Here is a 20,760-nt window from a genome sequence, read left to right as displayed (position 1 = left end):
GTAAGGCCAACAGTAAGCAAACTCCTAGCTGCTACAGCAACTGGTAGTCCGCTTGCAAGCCCCTGCTGCTGCCACCACATTGCAACTTGGGTTTGCAGCAAGAGGGTTAAAAACCATTAAAATCAATTTTAAGCAACCCCATCATGAAAGAAATTTGGGGGGCTGCAATTTGCCCATCTTCCTTTAAAAAAATGCTAGTTTTCGGGATGTCACACGGATTACTTTCAACATGTTTTTCCAGGTCACTGATTTAAAGTGGTTCTAAACCCTCCGTTTTTTTTGCCTATTACGGGGGAGGGGGCGGGTACAGCTGGCTCTGCCTCTAGATAGGCAGAGCCAGCTGTCAGTCACGCAGCTGGGCGGATCCCGGCACAATTGTCGGGATACGCTTCAGCTGCGGCGCCTCAGTATATCGCGAGCAGCAGTTAATGTCACTTTAAGAAAGCATTGAAGCCAGACATAGTCCGGTCAGCAGCAGCTCAGATCTTTGTCTTAGGACTGATGCGCTTAAATACAGTTAGAAGTGCCCAAATTCAAAGCTATATGGGATGTCCGTATTGTGGCTTATGGCAGCATGCACATTGCCAGAGGGAAGGGCAGAGCTCTAAGCTAATCACATATTTACAGCTTAGCACAGTACAATCAGCCAAACACTTGTAGCTTGCTGTCAGGGGAACAGAAAACCACCCAAATGGGGGACCCTGAGAGCAAGAAAAAAAGGTTCCAACCCTTTAATGACCTTTATCCCAAAGTAAAAAGAAAAGATTTGGTTGGAGTAGGGCAATGAAGAGTCACCATAACTTTGCCCATTTAGAGCAAAGTAGCAGAGCCGGTGTTAAGCCCACCCTTCCCCCCGACCACTTTATATTCACCTCTCCAGCGCTCCCATGTCGCTCCTTCTGTGGTTACCCCTGCAAAATACCCGGTGGGTCCAGGTATGGGGCAGCATGTGACCACCTTAAATGATGCAGTGCTCGGTCTAGTAAGTGTTAGGCCTGAGCACTGTCATGATGGAGGAGGTAATGTCCCCGCTCCCTCTGAGTTCCAACACTAGCAGACACCAGGTTTTTTTTGTGAACCTGCAACAGAGGAAGGAACAGTGGGTGGAACAATGAAGGGGTAAGTATAAAGTGGTGACTTTGCTCTGAATGGGCAAGGTGACAGGGTCTCTTTAAGACAGTATTCCTAGAGACAAGACAGAACAAGACTGCCGTCGCTGCAGCACTTTAACATCAATACAATGCAAAAGCAATGAACCCATTTCACATTAGAAATACACTGTAACACCAATCTCTAGTCATTACTAACAAAGCTGTGTGTGACCTGCTGCCTACCTGACTCCCTCCCTCTGGAACGGCATCAAGCTGCTGACGAGTTTGGAATCCACAGAAGACAGGTCCACATCGGGGATCTCGGCGCGACTTAAGGACGTCTTCTCAAACTGAGGCGCGAAGGCCTGCACTACACATCTGGGGAGAGGCTCCACTTCCACTTGCTGGATGCGGGAAATGGCTTCAACTGCAAGACAGACCAGAAGATTCATTAACGTTATGACATGGAAGAGACATCACTATGCACATGTCGGTCTCAGTATACCGCAAGCTGTACCTCACGATATATACTGAGCTTTGGGTCACGGGAGGATGCTAGTTTGTGTCCTCCCGTGACCCTTAAGAGAACTATGAGGAAAAACACTGACCCCATAGCTCTCTTTTAAGGAAAAAAGTACATTCTTTAGGGTACGGCTTAGGCCAGGGGTGGACAGATGTATATGGCATTCAGGGGCCAGTCTGTCCCATCCAGGAGATGGCTTCATTGACAACAACTAGAAAAAACTTCAAGAGAGAGTCCAGCGGAGGGCAACCAAACTAAATAGGGGAATGGAGGACCAGAGCTATGAGACAAGGCTACTAAATTTAAACATGTTCACGCTGGAAGTGAGGAGATTAAGGGGGGATATGATTTCCATGTACAAGATGTTCAATGGTGACAGCAACATTAGCGATAAACTGTTTAAGATTAACTCCATTACAAAAACTAGAGGCCACCACCTAAAATTGGTGGGGAAAAAATTCCAGCACAAAGAGCAGTTAGGGTCGGGAACTCACTGCCAACGGCAGTGATTTCAGCTAAGAGTGTGGAATCTTTCAAGAAACTTTTGGACGATTTTCTGAGGGACTGTAATATACAGGGGTACAAGTAGTCCTAAGAATGAGATGATACATGGACCTATACACATCAGCAATAGGTTGGACTCGATAGACTTATGTCTTTATTCAACCTCAAATACTATATAAGTGCCAGCTGTTTTTGTAAGACAGAAACTCAACATACGCGTTGCACGTTCCCTTTAAAGGAGAACTATGGGGTTAAGGCTTTTCCCCATAGTTCTCCTGAGGGTAACGGGAGGACACAAACTAGCGTCCTCCCGTCACCCTAAGCTCAGTATACCGCAAGCTACAGCTCGCGGTATGCTGAGACGCCGCAGCCAGAGCGGATCCCGACATCGATGTCGAGATCCGCCCAGCTGCGTGAGTGACAGCTGGCTCTGCCTATCTAGAGGCAGAGCCAGCTGTACCCGCCCCCTCCCCCGTCCGTTCCGCCAGTCAGCGCTGGCGGATCGGAGCGGGGAGGGGGGAATCCAGCCCCTCCCCTGTCACGGCAGAGAGCTGTGACAGGATCGAGAAGTAAGCGAACGCCGGTATGTGTTCGCTCACTTCCCGATCTACTGAGCCGACCTGTGACAGTCTCATTGTCACAGGTCGGCTTAGAACTATGAGGCGAGTGAAAAGCACCCCTCCTCATAGTTCTCCTTTAAGTCAGTACCTTGCTCTCTAATTAGACCAGAGTCCTGATTTAAAAAAACAGTAATCGCTTTTGTCACAAGTGACAGAAACAAACGGCTTCCCCCAATTTTGCATGTCTCTGCAGTTTTGTGCACATCGAACACCGAATCCCAGCACCGCGGGGTTTTATTACACGTGGCTGCGTCCTGTTATTTATTCCTTGATTACATTTGATGCGAATGATGCAGAATTAGAAAGAAAAACAAAATCAAGTGCGCATAAATCCAGAAAGTGTTTGCTTTGAAAGAGCGAAGCGTACCGTGCGACTAGCGGCTTGTTTGGAGTCATGTTTACAGCGCTTAATGCAATACTAAGCATAACATGAAAGTCCATGTGCCAATTACCTGCGCTCCACCGCTCGCTGAAAATAACCACCTGCCGCGCCATAAAGGGAAAGTCCGGATAAGTACAGAGGATTAAAAAAAAATTCTGCTATTCAGTTCTAAGAAAGTGCAATTATTTCCTCGGATACGTTTGTACGCGGAGAATTTCCTGCCGATTTAGTTTTCCAGGAAGCCGTGTGTGCCCCCGTACCGAGGCTAAATGGAGAAAATACTCGTTTGCTAATTCGTGGAGTCTCATTCAGCGTTTTACAAGGACAATGGATCTGGAGTGTCTTTATTTCCACACATGGAGAGGAATTCTATGAAGGTAATCCGGGTGTTTCGGGTCCACTCTCCCGGCACTCCTTAGTTTTCAGAACGCAGCGTCTGATATTTTGGACATCCGATAATTTGGGATTCGAACTACAGCCATGTGCTGTTCGTATCCAGTGGTGATCGCTCAGAACAAACACCAGGCAGGCTGCATGTAAGTTCAAACAGGAATCTCCTTTATTGGATGCACACACACACTATTATAAAACAACAGTTTAAGGTCTCGTTCACACCTAGGCGTATTGCATATGCGCGTCTGTCGCGCGTTTTTTTACCACGATTCGCGGTAAAAAAAAGTTGCGCGACCGTCGCGCGTTTCCGAAGGCTACTTGGCTGTATCCCAATGGAAACGCGCAACAAAACGGCCCAAAGTAGTACCTGTACCTTTTCAGGCGTGGGCCGTTTTGTAGCGCGTTAGGGACGGGCGGAAATACGCCAAGGTGGGAACGAGACCATTGAATACAATGGGATTTATATTTTTGAGCGTTTTGTAGAGCGTTCGTCGAGCGTAGAACGCGCTACAAAACGTTCAGGTGTGAACGAGGGCTGAAGGTGGCCCAACCGACCACCTTCCTATTGGTCAACTGCAAAGTATCCTCCAGTCCTCACCTAGGTCCTCTCGGCCATGCAAATGAGGACTCGAAACAGGGCAAGCAGCGATTGGTCCGATATGTATAATGACACAGAAGTCCCAGGAGATAAAGTATTCCAAGGACCATGACACACCTCGTTTGGTAAAAGTGACAATGTAGCTGGGTAACGACGACCTGCTGTAAAACATGGTGTCTGCGGCCCGCCGAACGTCACTCGGAACAATGGTTGCGGGATGGATTCACATTACAGAGCTGCAGTTCACTGACAAATCTAAAAGGTTTAATGTGTTACGAAAATGTAATGCATCATTCACATCTTCTCTATCTACACCTCCTCTACACTTCAAGTCCGCGGTGTTACACCCCCTTACTGTCCCGGCCATTTTTCAGTGTTCAGCGCTGCGGTACTTTGAGTGACGTTTTTTCCGGCATGCAACGCTGCACTGAAATTAATTTTATACAATTTTTTGGGGACAGGTAGAGCTTTCTTTAGCTGGTATTTATTCACCACTGGGGGTTTTATTTTTTACTATATTAAGGGAAATTTACCGAAAATATAAAAGACGGGGTCACGTCAGGTAAAAAGACACCAAACATGTCAAGCCTTAAAATTGCACACGCGTGCAAAACTTCAAAAAACTACAATACTCAAAATTGGCCATAGGCGACGCATTAAAAGCTGTTACCGCTCATCAGTTTAGTGTTATCAGTGATTGATGGCCCTAAAATGATTGCTCTCACTCCGACGTTCGCGGCGATATGTAACATGTGTAGCGCAATTGTCATTTTCGCATGCTGGCGCCGCGAACGCGTATTTACGTTTATATGTGCGTTTTGCTAGAGTTTGCCTACCCCCGATATAAAACTTTATGCTCCTCAGGCTTGACAAAGAAGGAGGAGCCTCCGAGACGCATCGTCATAGCAACCCCTGCTACCCGGAAGTGAGGCTTGTTCTGAGCTGTGAGGACGCTGCCGCTCTCCACCACTGGGCAGGACATTTACATAGCGGAGATCCAGTATGAAGTTCCCTCCTTACACACAGCCCTGCCACTGGCCACGGAGGGCTGTCACATGTTATCGTCTCCCCGGGGGTCTACGACTGCCAAGTTGCGAGTTCACTATTGTTGCGACTTATAAAACTTTATTGCTTTTAATGCGCACAGGTCGCTGCATCTTTTTTAGGCTTTTTACCTTTACCAGTTTACGGACCTTCCCCGTCCCCTTCTACCAGGAGCTGCAAGGCCATTTATCTGGGAACCCTAAAAGGCTGTGACACACTGCACGCGAAGCAGCGCGGAACAATGGCGCGCTGCCTTCGCGTGCAGTGTGTGATGCAATTTTCTCCCCGGCACGTCAGGTTGCCAAAGCTCGCATGGCTGAGCGTGCCAAGATGAAAAAATTCATCTTCAGCCAATCGGCTCACGTGTATAAACCCGCGCGTCAGGATGCAACGTCTGGCCTGTTACGCATGAGCCGATTGGCTGAAGGTGCAGTCAATCATCTACCTGCACTACACACAAAGCTCCATGCCGGACAGCTTTGCTTCGCTCTGCACGGCTTTGCGTGCAGTGTGTCACGGGCTTGAAGCGCAAGTTACAACCTTTCTCCTTTTCCTCTCTCTTCTTACACCCGCACACACCGGAAAACGTTCCGGGGATCGGCGGCAGATTTAGTTCCGCTTCAACTAATTTTGTAAACAGCCGCCGAAATGATATAATTGCTGCAATTGACCCTTCGGCTAATCCTTCCGTTGGCAGACAATCCGCCGGTCCTCCCCCACAGTTCTCCATCACACCTTCATCAATGGAGGAAGCTCAGGAAACTATGACCGCAAGCCAACGCGGGGTTAAACGCACTTGCGACGGTGGAGGGGGGGAAAAAAAGCGAGGGGGGTTTATGGCATTGCGGTGAATACGGTTCAATGATATTAGGTGCTAAATAATTGCTGCAATTTCCCAGCTTATTACATTGTGCCGCGATTTCAGAACAGCGCTGGCCGGCGTGAATCACAGCATCGCCTAAAACGACCTTTTCATCCGAGTCTGACGGAGCGCTGGGCCTGTGCCGAGCAGGGGGGTGGAGAGGAGGAATGTTCAGCTTTATAAACAATTATTTGCAAAATAGACTCATTCCGGAGATAAACCTTCTTTTCACCGGCTCCATTCACCAGGGTAAATATGTACATTTCCTGCAGCAAAATCCAGCTGTGCCTGTGCGCGCACACACACACACACATACACACACAGACACGCGCACACATACACAGACACACACACAGACACAGACACACACGCTTTTATTATCTGCTGTAGATTCAAGGCGATTAAAATGATCAATCCCTATTTAAAGTGGATCAGATATATTTTCATGCCAAGTCCTGTGTCAGTGTAACATTTCCAGGTATGTATCACCTCTCACAGAGATCACATGACTCCCTCCGACAATCCCCTCATCTGCTGTTCTCTCCAGAAGGACGGATCCATCTTTGTTCAGGCATCATCCAGGGTCACCATGGACTTCCTGGACTGAGATGCCAGCTCAGATGTGATGCAATGCCTGATCAGCCCCTGCTGCAACCTCTCACCTTGTGACTTGTTACAATGTTGCAGACTGATCACTAGGGGAGGGGAGACTGAGGAAATGCTTCCTCCTGCCTGCAGCAGGCTAATCACTAGGGGAGAGGAGACAGGAAATGCTCCCTCCTGCCTGCAGCAGGCTGATCACTGGGGGGGATGAGACTGAGGAAATGCTTCCTCCTGCCTGCAGCAGGCTAATCACTGGGGGCAGGGGAGACTGAGGAAATGCTTCCTCCTGCCTGCAGCAGACTGATCACTGGGGGGAGGGGAGACTGAGGAAATGCTTCCTCCTGCCTGCAGCAGGCTAATCACTAGGGGAGAGGAGACAGGAAATGCTCCCTCCTGCCTGCAGCAGGCTGATCACTGGGGAGGGGAGACTGAGGAAATGCTTCCTCCTGCCTGCAGCAGGATAATCACCAGGGGAGGGGAGACTGAGGAAATGCTTCCTCCTGCCTGCAGCAGACTGATAACTGGGGGGAGGGGAGACTGTGGAAATGCTTCCTGCTGCCTGCAGCAAACTGATGACAACATCTCAGGCTAGACCGCTGTTGTAAACTCCACTGCTGTAAAGTGCCGCACAACCGGGTCCCGCAAACTGAGATGTTGATAAAAAGGTGAATAAGCAAACCAATTATTGAACAGTACAGCTGTGCTCTCAGTAATAGGTTGTGAGAGGAGCAGAGACACAAAATGGCCCCGAATCAAACTTGCTGCACGCAGGAACGCACATTTTGGCACACTTGTCACCTGTCAGCATATTGAGCCCATTCAATTTAATGGGCTCTCCTGGGCGGGACAAAAGCAGCAAAAAAAGCTCATGCGGCAGATTTAGTTGTGAGCTTCCCGTGGTTTCTTGACCATACGATTGTCGCACTTTTTCACGTGCACCGAGGTGCACATCTTGCTTGCCGCATTTGGAGTGTCACTAGAAAATAATGGCACCACAAGCACAACACGCACGAGGGTCACTTATGTCCGTAGGTTCACAGACCTGAAAGACACGAGCGCTCCCAGGATTTTCTTCAACGTTGCCTCCTAAACATTCAGGGGGGAATTTATCACAGCAATTGCGAGTGTTTGAACTTGCACGGAATATATTTGCGCCAGATTTATGATGCTGGTGTAATGTTGTTGATAAATGAGGTTTATTAGACTCCAGGAAAGAAGACTTGTAACTTCAGGCAAAAAGCTTAAAATTATATTAAAGCCAAAACTTTTTTTCTATTTCTCCTTAAGGAGACCCTCCTTTTGTGTTTTTTCTTTAAAAGTACTTCTTTCCTCGTTTTCTAGTGTGTCCCCGCCATGCTCTTCCCCCCGTCCCCTGCACGGGTGCCACCATCGTTCTAATAGAGGCACACATGCGCGCTCGTGCCCGCAGCGGCTGTGTGCGTCCATAGACACACACAGCCCTGTGGCAGGCCACGCCCCTACTGGAGACTGGGGTAGAAAAAAAGGTCCTGGGCTGTTTTTACCCTAATGCAGAGAATACAGAGAATGCATTAACCCCTTCGTGACTGACGACGTACAGTGCACGTCGCCAGCATCGGGGCTGTTTAAACAGACTTCGCCCAGACCTTAATACTACTTTAACTGTCGCATCTTAAAGAAGTGGTCAGAGGGGCTTCTTAACCTCCTTGGCGGTATTCCCGAGTGTGGCTGGGGGTTAATTTTCTGTACCATAAGTGGTAACCCGAGCCACACTCGGGAATACACAGCGCGTCTCTTACCTTGTCCCTCGAACCACGCTGTGTCCTCCGGCCGATGCAGACACTCGTCTTCCGGGTTCCGTCCCTTGCGAGCGTCCGCGTCACAGGGGGGCGGAACCGGCGGGAGATTAAAAGTTTTTAAAAAAAACAAAAACACATTGAGCGAAAAAAGGAAGAAAAAAATCATACCGCCAGGGAGGTTAAAGTGACATTAAACCCTCAGATTTTGTAACATAAACCAATACTGTAATGTGCGCCTTACTGTAATCCATGGTAGTTTCCCTTCTCTTTGCTGCTCTTCCTTTTAAATCCTTATCTGTTCTCATGCTGGGGGAGAACTTCTGTTTTGCAGCAGACTGCCTTGTCTCTGGAATGGATACATGGTGTCTGCGTGGTTCACAACCTGAGCCAGCACTACAGGAAGAGGCACTCAGCTGCAAAGGGAAGTTCTCCCCAAGCATGAGAAGACATGAGGATTTAAAAGGAAGAGCAGCAAAGAGAAGGGAAACAACCATGGACTACAGTAAGGCGCACATTACAGTATTGTTTTATGTTACAAAATCTGAGGGTTTAATGTCACTTTAAGTTGCGATTGTTTTGTTAGGTGATGCTCCAGTCTCGGACAGCCCAGAACAAGTTCAGGTGAAAACAGGGGCACATGATAAAAGACAGATTTGCACATAAAAAAATGATCTAAGAGGCTAAAACTGTCGCAATTGCTTTGAAAAATTCCTCGCTCAGTTTTTTCTACATCAAAAAAAAAAAACATATATAAGAACAGTAACTCACTCAGATTTTGGTAGTCCTCCAACAAAAAGCTCCACTTCCTGGTCTTTGTATCTGTAAGTAAAAGATATTGATGCCGTTTATAAACGTCTTCAGACATTCAGTGTCCAGTAATCCCCGATCCTCACATGTGTGCATAAGAATGAGATTGCCTTACTAAACAATGACACCAATCACTGACCTGGAGCAAGCACGCAGGAGCGCAGCTCGGACGTGTCACACTTTACTGGCTGCATGCCTTTCCCTGTGACTCCCTAGGTAGTGCAGCCAGCATCAGTATGTAAGCACTAGTGATGGGCTCGGGCGTGTTCGCAAGCGCCCCCGTGCCGAGCCTGCCAGGAAGCTGGCAGCGTGCAGGGCCAATCACAGGCACTGAGACATTTCCCCATCTCTGCAGCTGAGGACCGGGAAAATGTCTCAGTGCTTGTGATTGGCCCTGCGCGCTGGCGGCTTCCTGGCGGGCTCGGCACGAGGCGCTTGCACCAGTGTCCGTCCCTAGTAAGCACCAGAGTCCGTCCCTTTAAAAAAAGGAACTGACGCCAAAATATTTTGTGGCTTTAGTAACCCAAAGTTAGCATATAGCGAGCTACTGCCCGTTATTTGCTGCCAGTGCAGAGTTGAGCCACAGCCGGTGTTCTATCAAAGTTTGTGACTACGATGGAATGAGTGACCAGTGGCGTAATCCCATCCAGTTTGACAGAGGTGGAATGTGTGACCGCCCATTAGGTCAAGCATTCCAACGCTGTTCAAGGGCAGATCGGCTCACTGTGCATGTGCAGGAGAATCGATCTGCATTACCCCATGTGATGGGTCCTCAAATGTAACTTCCATCCGACTCTGAGTGCGATCTCACATTCCACCGAACTCACAAAGTCGAATAGAAGTGACATTTTGAGTGACATTCGAGGACCGATCAGCTGTTCCAGGTAGATGAGGTAATGCAGATCGATTCTCCTGCACATGCGCGGTGAGCCGATCTGCCCTGGAACAGCTGACCAAGCGTCAAACTGGGTGGGATTACTTTCAAATACGTGACCACGGCACTGGTCACACATTCCAACGTAGTCACAAACTTTGATAGAAAGCCGGGAAAGATCCCAACAATATTATCGAGATCCACCCCGCTGCCTGATTGACAGCTGTCTCTGCCTCTCTAGAGCCAGAGCCGGCTGTGCCCACCCCCTCCCCTGTCTGTCCCTCCAACAACAGAGAGAAACACCATACTACTGGCTGACAATCCAAATGTCCTCATGCGATACAAGTCAACGTGCTTTGCAGGCTTCTAAACCTCATCGGGGCTTTGGGAATTGATGAAAAGAAATATAACTTAGCGGTTATAAACAAACTTATTGTAGCCAATGTTATAAAGGGACTGGACACAGAGTATTAGAATGTAGCAGCCTATCTCAAGAGATATACTGGGGGGAATTTATCAAAACTGGAGCAGTTGCCTATGGCAACCAATCAGCTTCTCTCTTCAGTTTGCTCGGTTACGGTTTGAAAATGAAAGGTGGGTGCTGATTGGTTGCCATGGGCAACTGCTCCAGATTTTGATAAATTCCCCTCACTGTATAAAATGAATTTATATTTCTATAGCCCTTTCTCCCTAGGGACTCAAAGCTCTTTATCTGCTGTCTGGGCAGATGGTAAGGCAGGCGCACTAGGTAGAATATCACAGTAGGTCCAGTTTTAGACAGACACCTACCAACATGTACTGCACATGTAGAAAATATGTCATTATTTGTGAGCATGTACATGGGGGCGGCCATATTGGCTCCTCATATATATGCAAGCTTTGCTTCCTGCTTATTGGCTGCCCCTCTCCTCTAGTGCACATTTTTCTATGCAAATAATAATATGAGAGTCACTTTAAATAATTGATCACATGGCTGGTGGTGGAATCGGCCTGGTTTTTGGATTTTAGAGGAAAGTGGAGAATGTTGAGGAGCCCCATCTATACACATGACATGTAGATAGTGTTCCTGGAGGGGAGGGGAGGGGAGGGGGGGGGGGGGCAAGCCAGGATCGCAGCACTGCAAGGCATCAGAGCCATGCACAGCAATACGGCTTTCACTTGGACTGCATTAAAAAAGAGATTTGTTTTTTCCTTCAACCGTCGCGTCACGTCCGAGCAGTTCACCTCGCTTTCCAGGTCAGGTTTGGGCTTGTTTGCCTCCATCTCTGGAGAATGTCTCTTTATGCACAGGTTGCAAATCCTCATTAGAAGCTCAGACTCCTCCCCTCATACATTATTGCTCAGGCCTGGCAAGGCTTTTAAATGGGCAAACCATTCTTCCCAGAGCTATTTAAGTCAGCGTAACTCTGAACCGGCATATATCATGGACAGGAGTGGCCGTCAGGCGCAGCTAATGCTCCAGAAAATAATACACAGGCTATGCTAAAATTGTATCCAAACCCAAAAACTGAATATATAACGCGGCTTACAAGTCCATAGATGTGGTGGATACATTTGTTTTCTTTTTTCCTAGTGATCCGGCCATTAAAGGAGAACTATGGGGTAAGTGTTTTTCCCCATAGTTCTCCTAAGGGTCACGGGAGGACATATACTACCGTGTTTCCCCAAAAGTAAGACCTACCCCGAAAATAAGACTTAGTTCGGTGGTAGGTCTTATATTACAGAAATCCCTGAAGATAGCGCTAGGGCTTATTTTCAGGGTAGCTGCACATGTAACTAAATTTGAAATGTCAAGACCGGTGTGTCTCTAACTAACTGAAAACCAGAGCTTCCAGAGAGGCGGGACAGAGGCGGGTCTATGTAGATTCATATGCAGCTGAAGGGAGATAGAGCGGTTACGGAAATAGCCGAGCGGCTAAGGGAACACATATCGGCACAGAACAGAATTCGACACAACACCAGCCGCAGCTCCCGCCCCCACACATGCCCGCCCTCACGCCCGATGGAAGCGGCAAATCATCCGCCAACTTTGACACCGGGACTGGCAAGAGCACTCCGCCTTCCGGGACCTCGTCCAGTCCCGTGAGTACTCCTCCCCCAGCCCGGTACTGTCTGCCGCCAGGACTATCCTGTACTGACAGCTGCAGCCAGGTAAAAATAAGACCTAGTGTCTTTTTTCGTGGAAAAAAAAATATAAGACAGTGTCTTATTTTCGGGGAAACACGGTAGCATCCTCCTGTGACCCAAAGCTCAGTATATAACGAGCTACAGCTCGCTGTATAATGAGACCGCCGCAGCCGGGACGGATCCAGACAATGCTGTCAAGATCCACCCAGCTGCGTGATTGACAGCTGGTTCTGCCTATCTAGAGGCAGAGCCAGCTGTACCCGCCCCGTCCCCCGTCCGTTCCGCCAGTCAGCGCTGGCAGATCGGAGCGGGGAGGAGAGAATTCCTGCGGGGAGCGGCTCAGTCATGGCTCTCTGCAGGGAGATGATCGAGAAGTGAACGAGTGACGGTATGTGTTCCCAGTGCCGGTGCTAGGATTCTTGCCTACACAGGCAATGTGCATTTTTGCCCTCCCCCTGCCCGACCGCTGTAGCGCTGGGCCTGCTTGCGCTATGTTTTGGGTTTTTTTCACTTACCTTCGGCGTGGGAGAGCAGCGGCGAGTCAGCGCTGGTCCGGTGGGAGGAGCTCCAGGTGGGGTCCTAATTTAGCTGGCTGGCGACTGCCTGAGGTGCCGCGCGTGTCGGGATCCTCTGGCAGTCCTCGGCCAGCTAAATTAGGACTCCCCCTGGAGCTCCTCCCACTGGACCAGCGCTGACTCGCCGCTGCTCTCCCGCGCCGAAGGTAAGTGAAAAGAAAACAAAACATAGCGCAAACATCGGGGCATTTTGACAAGTACTTGTCAAAATGCCCTGTTTTTTCCGCCCTCACCCTGCACCGCCCTCAGGCGGCCGCCTGACTTGCTTTGCGGTAGCACCGGGCCTGTGTGTTCCCACACTCCCCAATCTATTGAGCCGACGTGTGACAGTTTTCATTGTCACACGTCGGCTGAGTGATTTTCACTCACCTCATAGTTCTCCTTTAACATACTTCCTAAGGTGACAACACTCACTCGCTGTACTGTATCTATGGAGAAGCACTGTTGTCACCCTAGGATAAGAAAGGGGGTTAGGACTACAGAACACCTCCTTTTCTCCTTATTTCCACAACATTAGAGGGAGTGTGCTGTAGTTCACTGGTCAGGGCTTTTTAACACTGATTGACAGAACGTTGCAGAGAGCAGGGGTAGTTATCATCCCAATGGATTTCTGGCAGGATCAACAGGGACTTTATTAAACGTATCAAACAGATATAAAAAAAAAAAAACACTTTGATAGGTATATTTAACAGACCAAAAGGGAGCTAGGGATGCACCAGTGCCGATACAGAGTATTTGGGCGAGTACTCATACTCACCCAAATGCCCCGATACCGGAACTTCCGGTATCAGGAAACCGGGCGGCGAGTCATTACACACCGTCTGGGTTCCTGATTGGCCGGGAAGCCGGCTCCATGCCCCCTCATCACCTGGTGGCATGGACCACAATCTTGTGTACAACCAAGTGTCAGAGTCCTCCTGCGGACTGTCTGGTTACGCTTGGTATGGTGCAGCCGTGTCATCAAGGTCTGGGAATGATGAAAGGAAATTACTACAAGTCCCATCTGCCATGGGGGCAGAGCAAGCCAGGAGGCCGCTCCTCCCTCTCCCCACTCTGTAGTTCATCAGAATCTCCTCCAGCTAGGTCCGTACTTCCCTAAGGATCTGAGGCTGGGGGAATAATGTGCAATGCCACTGCTACACAATGATTGCGGGTGCAACGCTCTGCGGCCTTCATTGCAAAGTAGTAACTGCACATTGATCATGAAATCAGAGTTGCTGCATTTACTACTGATCTGCATAAAGGTAGACTAAGGCTTTAAGAACTGCATGCTGTAAGGACTCCAATGCAGAGTAACCTTTTCACTTCATGCATAATTGGGATTTAAATAGCGCCAACAATTTCCGCAGCGCTTTACATGGTGTACATTAGGAGGTGCACCGAAATAGAAATTTCAAAACCGAAACGAAACCGAAATTTAAAATAAATGTCAGGCCGAAACCGTTTTGTATTTCATTTTTTCAAATATTTAATTTTCATTTATTTTTTATAAACTTTTAAGTTTTTTTATATTTATTTTTATTTATATTCATTTTTTATTAAATATTTTTATTTTTTTACTTTACTTTTAGGGGCTTCGTCTAAACAGACCCCTGATATCTCCCTTTTAAAATAGAAAAAGAGATTGAGGACACAAAGTCCTCAGAGAACACAGAGCCCTCAATCTCTTTTTCTGCATCCCCTGTTATCAATGAACAGGAATCCTCTATACCAGGGGTCTCAAACCTCCGGCCCTCCAGCTGTGGTGGAACTACAAATTCCATGAGGCATTGCAAGATTCTCACAGCCACAGAAATGACTCCCGAAGAGAGATGCATCATGGGATTTATAGTTTCACCACAGCTGGAGGGCCGGAGGTTTGAGACTCCTGCTCTATACTGAGTGTTCCTGTTCATTCATAACATGAGGACAGAGTATGTTTACTATAACCACAACTATGAATGAACAGGAGGAGATGTAGATCACTTCCCATTCATTCATAATTGGGGATATAGTAGCATACTCTGTCCTCAATTATCTACAAACACTCAGCGATCACTGACTGCTTGTACCCGTTCTCCTCTGTCACAGGAGGCACCACTCTGCCAGACTGTGATAGGAGGCTGAGTGGCGCGGGGAGGAGAGAAGCCGGCCGCTCACAGCGCTCTCCACCGCAGCGCTCGCACGCTGTCACCGTTTCTCTTCTCCCCGCTGGGACACAGAGCAGCACCCAGCGGGGAGGAAAGAAAGCAGGGATGCGCCGCTGTATCGGCAGGAAAATGGCACTTTCGGCATTTAGCCAAAAGTGCCATTTTCGGCCGATATGTTTCGGCGGCCGATATATCGGTGCAGCCCTAGTGTACATTCACATCAGTCTAACATGCATACATACTAGGCGATTTAGGCAGGAGCCAATTAACCTCCCGACATAAGGTTCTGAGTAATGTTTCTTACCATAATTCCGAGAGCTCATCTGCTTAAAAAGACTGATGACTTCCACGTGGTATCCAATCTCCACTTCAAACCGAGAGCGGGAAATTATCAGGCAATGGCCTTTCACGGTGGCAGAAGGTCTCTGCCAGTTTTTGCACATGGCCAGAAGAGTGTTAATAACGGCGCCCCCGCTGGACGATTTCGACAGTGCCGGGATCTCCACATCCTCCATCCCTTCTACGGGTTTTAAAGACACGTTCTGAATTCGCTGGACTTCACTCACTGCAAAACAAAGGAAACGTAGTCAGCTCTGCAGTCAATAAACCGGATGAGCCTTCCCTAGTCTTAAACGACATATACTGTACCAGTGTAATATACACAGCAAGATCTATGGAGGGAGTTTAAAAGGAGGCAAAGAGTTAGTCTAACACATGGCTATGGTACAGAGCATTCATATATCTGCTTTGCTGGTGTCATTGGCCCACAGGACTCATTGCCTCACAGATCTTATTACACTTTCAGTCAAAAAATGTTTATTTAAAGTGTACATTTGGCTTTAAATGGCTCCTGAGGGTTAGGGAAGCTCGTTTCAACTATCCATGGACCTGTGTTTGCACCAAAATGATCCCTCATTAGCCTAGAACATGACATTAGATAATGAGGAGCACATAAATTAAGGAATAGGAGTGCCACAAATGTATGCAATCCAAAAAGTATTTTTATTTTTTTTCAGAAATGTCGAAAGAAGACAAGACAAGTGCCTGTACAACTGTTCAAGATTAAAGGAAGCAGCACTGAAGCCACAGCACCCCTCCAATCTGCAGCCATGCTCCTCCTTTGTTCCCTTTGTACTAATAAAAAAATAATCCTGCAACTTCCTTCAGCCTCTAGTTCAGAGAAAATGACTACAGTAGCAACACACACACCGCCAGGTGCTGCACTAGTCTATCTCGGACAAATGTAGTAGCCAGCTTGTGTTGTTGTGGACTTGTGCTTATGTGAATGAGGAGGCGCAGGGCAAGGAAGGCTGCCAATGTTCCGTATGGCAGCTTTCAGAGAAGGGGGGGGGGGGGTTCTGGGCGGGGTCTGTGTGTGCTTCCTGTCACACCCCGTCTCCTCTGTGCATTGTTAATCTGAACTGCCGTCTTCTTCACCCAGTGTGGTCGGATAGCGGTGAGTGGAGGGTGGGCAAGCTATTCAGAAACTTCATGCATGGATGGTAACGGGGACAAGTGCTACCGTATGTGCAACGGGTTCCTTGGGGGAATTTAACAAGTAATTTCAACCACCAGTGAGACTTCTTTATTTAAAGTGACATTAAACCCTCAGATTTTGTAACATAAAATACTGTAATGTGCGCCTTACTGTAATCCATGGTTGTTTCCCTTCTCGTTGTTGCTCTTCCTTTTAAATCTGTATCTCTTCTCATGCCTGGGCAGAACTTCTGTTTTGCAGCAGACTGCCTTGTCTCTGGAATGGATACATGGTGTCTGTGTGAAGGTTCACAACCTGAGCCAGCACTACAGGAAGAGGCACTCAGCTGCAAAGGGAAGTTCTCCCCAAGCATGAGAAGAGATACAGATTTAAAAGGAAGAGCAGCAAAGAGAAGGGAAACAACCATGGATTACAGTAAGGCGCACATTACAGTATTGTTTTATGTTAAAAAATTGAGGGTTTGATGTCACTTTAAGGTCGGAGTTCAGCTTTAGTGCTAAAAGCTATTAGGAGACCCCTTTGGTGACTGTCTTTTTTTTTTTTTAAATTGCATTCTTTCCACAATCCAATGTAACTGACCACCCGGAACTGTCTGGTAGGCGGATAAAGCCAGTGAAACATCATGGCTACACGGATCTAGTGTGGTGCAGTCATTTAACTTTCCTGCAGGAGTCAGTGAATGGATGCCATATCTGCACATAACCCCTTGTTACAAACTACGCAGCAGAAGCATAATCCTGCCAAATCATCATGGGTAGTTCAATTTTCTTTTCATGACTCCCATGACACTGGAAACCAGTGCTGTGTCACCACATGACCAGGGCCGGATTTACTCTCTCTGCCTTCCCAAGGCTAGGTTCCGCAATGCACCCCCCTCGCGGCGATCACGTGTAAACGAACAAGCAGCTTCCCCACACTACATTTAGTCCTGCCTTCCTAAAGCAGGACTAAATGCAGAAAGCAACTGACCGCCCGGCGCCCGGAACTTTATGTTCCGGGCGTCGGGGAATTCCACACCGCTGCCGCCCCTCTGCGCCCTGAAGCCTGGCCTCGGTGGCCTTGTGAGGAATCTGGGCCTGCACATGACTATCCTGCAGAGCTACTATACAATCATGGTTCCTTTTATGCTTCCCCAAAATCCCCTTGTAATGTGAAACGTAAAACCCTCATTGCTTGGTTAGCAGCTCACAATCAGCAGTCCGGCATCCTTGACTTACTGAGGTTGGTGTAATCTTCCAGGCCAAAGCTCCACATCTTGGTGGCAGGATCTAGAACACACACAAAACAAAATTCAGCGTCAGCCATAAACACGCAGGTTGCAGGAAATCAATCGAGTGCATTCCCCCAGTCCTATAAATCTCAATGTTTACAGTTATAGATCTGTGACTCAAACCAATTGCTGCGCTATAGAAGATGGCACGGCTAATTCTAGAAGCCTATAATGATTAGGAGGTGAAGCAACGCAGTCACGAAGCAACTGCACAGCATCTGCATTCCTGATAATGTTCAAAGTCCCTATTGGCAAAAACATCTATCGGCAAGCCTTGGCAGCCAGGGAGACACTGTTTTTTCTTATTCACATATTGAGGTCGGATAGGAGCACCGAAAAGCTTTGGAATAGAGCACCAGACAGAAATGAAACCCAGCAGAGGTTCTATTCCAAAACTACAAAAAAAAAAAAGAATTATTGACTGGAGTCACACTTTCACCATTTTAAATGATAAAATGTTATACGAGGATGTTATTCTTTATTCTATACCCACCACATCACGTTATCAACTCACCGTAACTTTTGCTGGGGATCGTTTTAAACAAAGCAATGAGCTCTGCGTTGTAACCCACTTCAACCCGGAAACGATCTTCAGCATGTTTAATGCACCTTCCTTTTGCGGCCGTCGCTGGTTTCTTGTTCTGAGCCGTATCCGAGATGCCGCCGCCGCCGCCTGCCTTCTCTCGCCCATCTGTAGCGCTCTTGTTCTCGGCAGCGGAAACATATTTGGAGCTGGTGCCGTAAAACTGAGACACGTTACTGGTACTCTTTTCAGGTCCCGTGCCATCTTTCCCAGCACCCAGAGGTGCGTCTGAAGACTTGTACGGATTGAGTTTGGGTGGCTCGTGGCTTGGGTTTGGAGCTGCCATAGTGCCGATGCTCTTAGGCTGAAAGCATTGCTCGGCTGCAGAGTCCACTTTTGCGGGTAAGGGCGCGGGTGCATTCTGACAAGGAGGCTGTGCCTCTGTCCTTGCATCAAAGGAATAACTTTGGGCAGTGCCAACCGAGGTCTGTGCGGGTACCCCACCGCCAGTGCCACCTATCAACTGCAAATGGCTGCTTCCAGTTTTTGAAGAGTTAAACTCAAAACTATTATTTTGTCCCGGCACTTTGGTTGATGGAACATTAAAGCCTTGCGGCCTGTTTGGTTGCACGTTCCCTCCGAGCTCCGACACCTGGACACCGGAAGAGACCGGAGCGCTCTGGTTAGTTCCATTCTTCTGCACGGCAAGTCTCTCCGCCCTCCTCGCCAACGCCCTCTGCCGGTTCTCCTCAATCTTCCTCTTCTGTTCCTCCGTCAGGCACACCGACATCTTTCCGGATCAGTCTCAGACTTCTGAAATGACCTCTCGGCATCTGGAACACAAGGAGTGTTATTGCTCAGGAACTCGCTTTAACAGGACAGAGGTGTTACGCTCTATTAATCTAAATATCGAACCGTTTTAGGATGCGGTGAAGAAATCAATTAGGCGGATGTTCCCCTCCGGGGACAGCTGTATATCTCCTTTCCAAGAACAGGGTACGCAGACAGTGCCGTATTTCATGCTTACACCTGAAGAGGCGATGCGGCAAACATAACCGCACCGTCGCGTCTCCGCCATTTACATTGATTAATAATAAACTGCACAAACGGTAAATGGGGAAGTCGTTACGGTACAAATGTATCTAAGCAGAGCCCGTGTGATGCCTACAAATCCACGGTTGCATATATAGAATACTTAAAGGGCCACTCCATCTGACTTGTATTGCAGCTTTTTAGTAGATGGTAGATCTTGTCCGGGAGCGTCGATACCCTTGTCCCCCCCACTGAACTCAGTGGTTCCAACTGCTGACCCCTATGTCTCTGCTATGTCCTGTGCTGATGCAGGGGTCAGGGGAGGAACCACTGAGTGAATCAGGGGACCGGGATCTTGACTCTCCCAGAGGGGTCGGTTTCTGAAAAATACTTCAGCCGGAGTGTTCAACGGAACGGGAGTAATAGTGTACTCGGCGGTGGAGGTCCTTTAAACTGTGCAGGCAATTCCTGAGCTAAGGAGTGACAATGGGTGACACGGCAAGCAAGGAAGAAATATATCTTTCTTCTTTCATAAGCGTTGCTTGACTTCAAAACTATAAATAGAAATTAGAAAGTGTAAACTTCAGTGTTAAATAAAGAAGAACTCTCACCAGAAATTAAAAAGGCTTGTTAACCTAACCTTATTTCTGTCAAAACATTCTCCCCCCGGGCAGAAGCCCAAATTGTGGGCATTTCTAAAGGGGAAGTACAGTCAGCACTGAAGCCACAGCTCCCCCCTCCAATCCTCAGCCACACACCTCCACCATTTGTACAGATAACAAACTGAGCCCACCTGAACAGACCGGGCTCAGCACCAACTGGAGTTACTATACTCCCCTTCCATATCTTCAGCATTCCATGGCTCTCAGGCCTTCCCGGCAGGCGCCAGTGCTATTAAGTGGCAAGGTATTCACTTACAGTGTTCAATGAACCTACCGACGCATGCACATGCGACTGTTTACTAGACCTACCGGGAAGCCTACCACTGTAGCCAGCACCCATCTCTTGAGATCCAATATGAAAATGTGATATTGTTTTGTACATTGGAATTCTGTGCATATACCATGCTCAATCTTCTAACACTGTTACTTTTTATATTCAATAAAAATATATTTGACAAAAAAAAAAACTGGGCCCACAACCTCCTTCAGCCACCAGCTAGTTCAGCTTCCTCCTGACAAACCTGCACCCAATTTGAAATCTTCTGCCCCCATGTGCTCCAAGATGGAGACTCTCATAGTTTAGAGTTAGGACCGCACTATAAGAGGTGCCTTGGCGCGGCTGTGCGGCTTTCACATTTTCTGCAGAAGACGTGTATCCAAACCTCTGTTATTAACCTCAGTGGTGAGACAAGTTGTTTTACATGCTGGCTTGTGAGTGTGCCATGATACCTTTCTACTGTTTTACTACAGGAGCAGCACACACACCGGATACTACACTGGTCTATCCCGGACAAATGTATTAGGTAGCCTGTGTTGTTGGGGTCTTGTGTTTATGTGAATGAGGAGGCACAGGGCGAGAGGGGGG

The 20,760-nt window shown here is 48.0% G+C and overlaps 1 protein-coding gene across 1 annotated transcript in view; it reads right to left on the bottom strand.

Moving 5' to 3' along the window:
- Window positions 1–20,760, bottom strand: part of SMARCAL1 (SWI/SNF related, matrix associated, actin dependent regulator of chromatin, subfamily a like 1) — a 44,540-nt gene that overhangs the window by 20,445 nt on the left and 3,335 nt on the right. The window contains exons 2-6 of the mRNA XM_018552552.1: window positions 18,193–19,034; window positions 17,626–17,676; window positions 15,215–15,475; window positions 9,167–9,217; window positions 1,335–1,518 (exon numbers count right to left, since the gene is read on the bottom strand). Of these exons, the coding sequence (XP_018408054.1) occupies window positions 1,335–1,518; window positions 9,167–9,217; window positions 15,215–15,475; window positions 17,626–17,676; window positions 18,193–18,991 (1,346 nt within the window). The 5' untranslated portion in view covers window positions 18,992–19,034. The remainder of the gene's footprint in view (window positions 1–1,334; window positions 1,519–9,166; window positions 9,218–15,214; window positions 15,476–17,625; window positions 17,677–18,192; window positions 19,035–20,760) is intronic.

This window comes from Nanorana parkeri, unplaced genomic scaffold (genome assembly GCF_000935625.1).
Source record: "Nanorana parkeri isolate BGI_ZX_2015 unplaced genomic scaffold, ASM93562v1 scaffold92, whole genome shotgun sequence".
Classification (NCBI taxonomy): domain Eukaryota; kingdom Metazoa; phylum Chordata; class Amphibia; order Anura; family Dicroglossidae; genus Nanorana; species Nanorana parkeri.
Note: the sequence above shows the minus strand (reverse complement) of the source record. Positions and strands in the feature narration are given on the sequence as shown.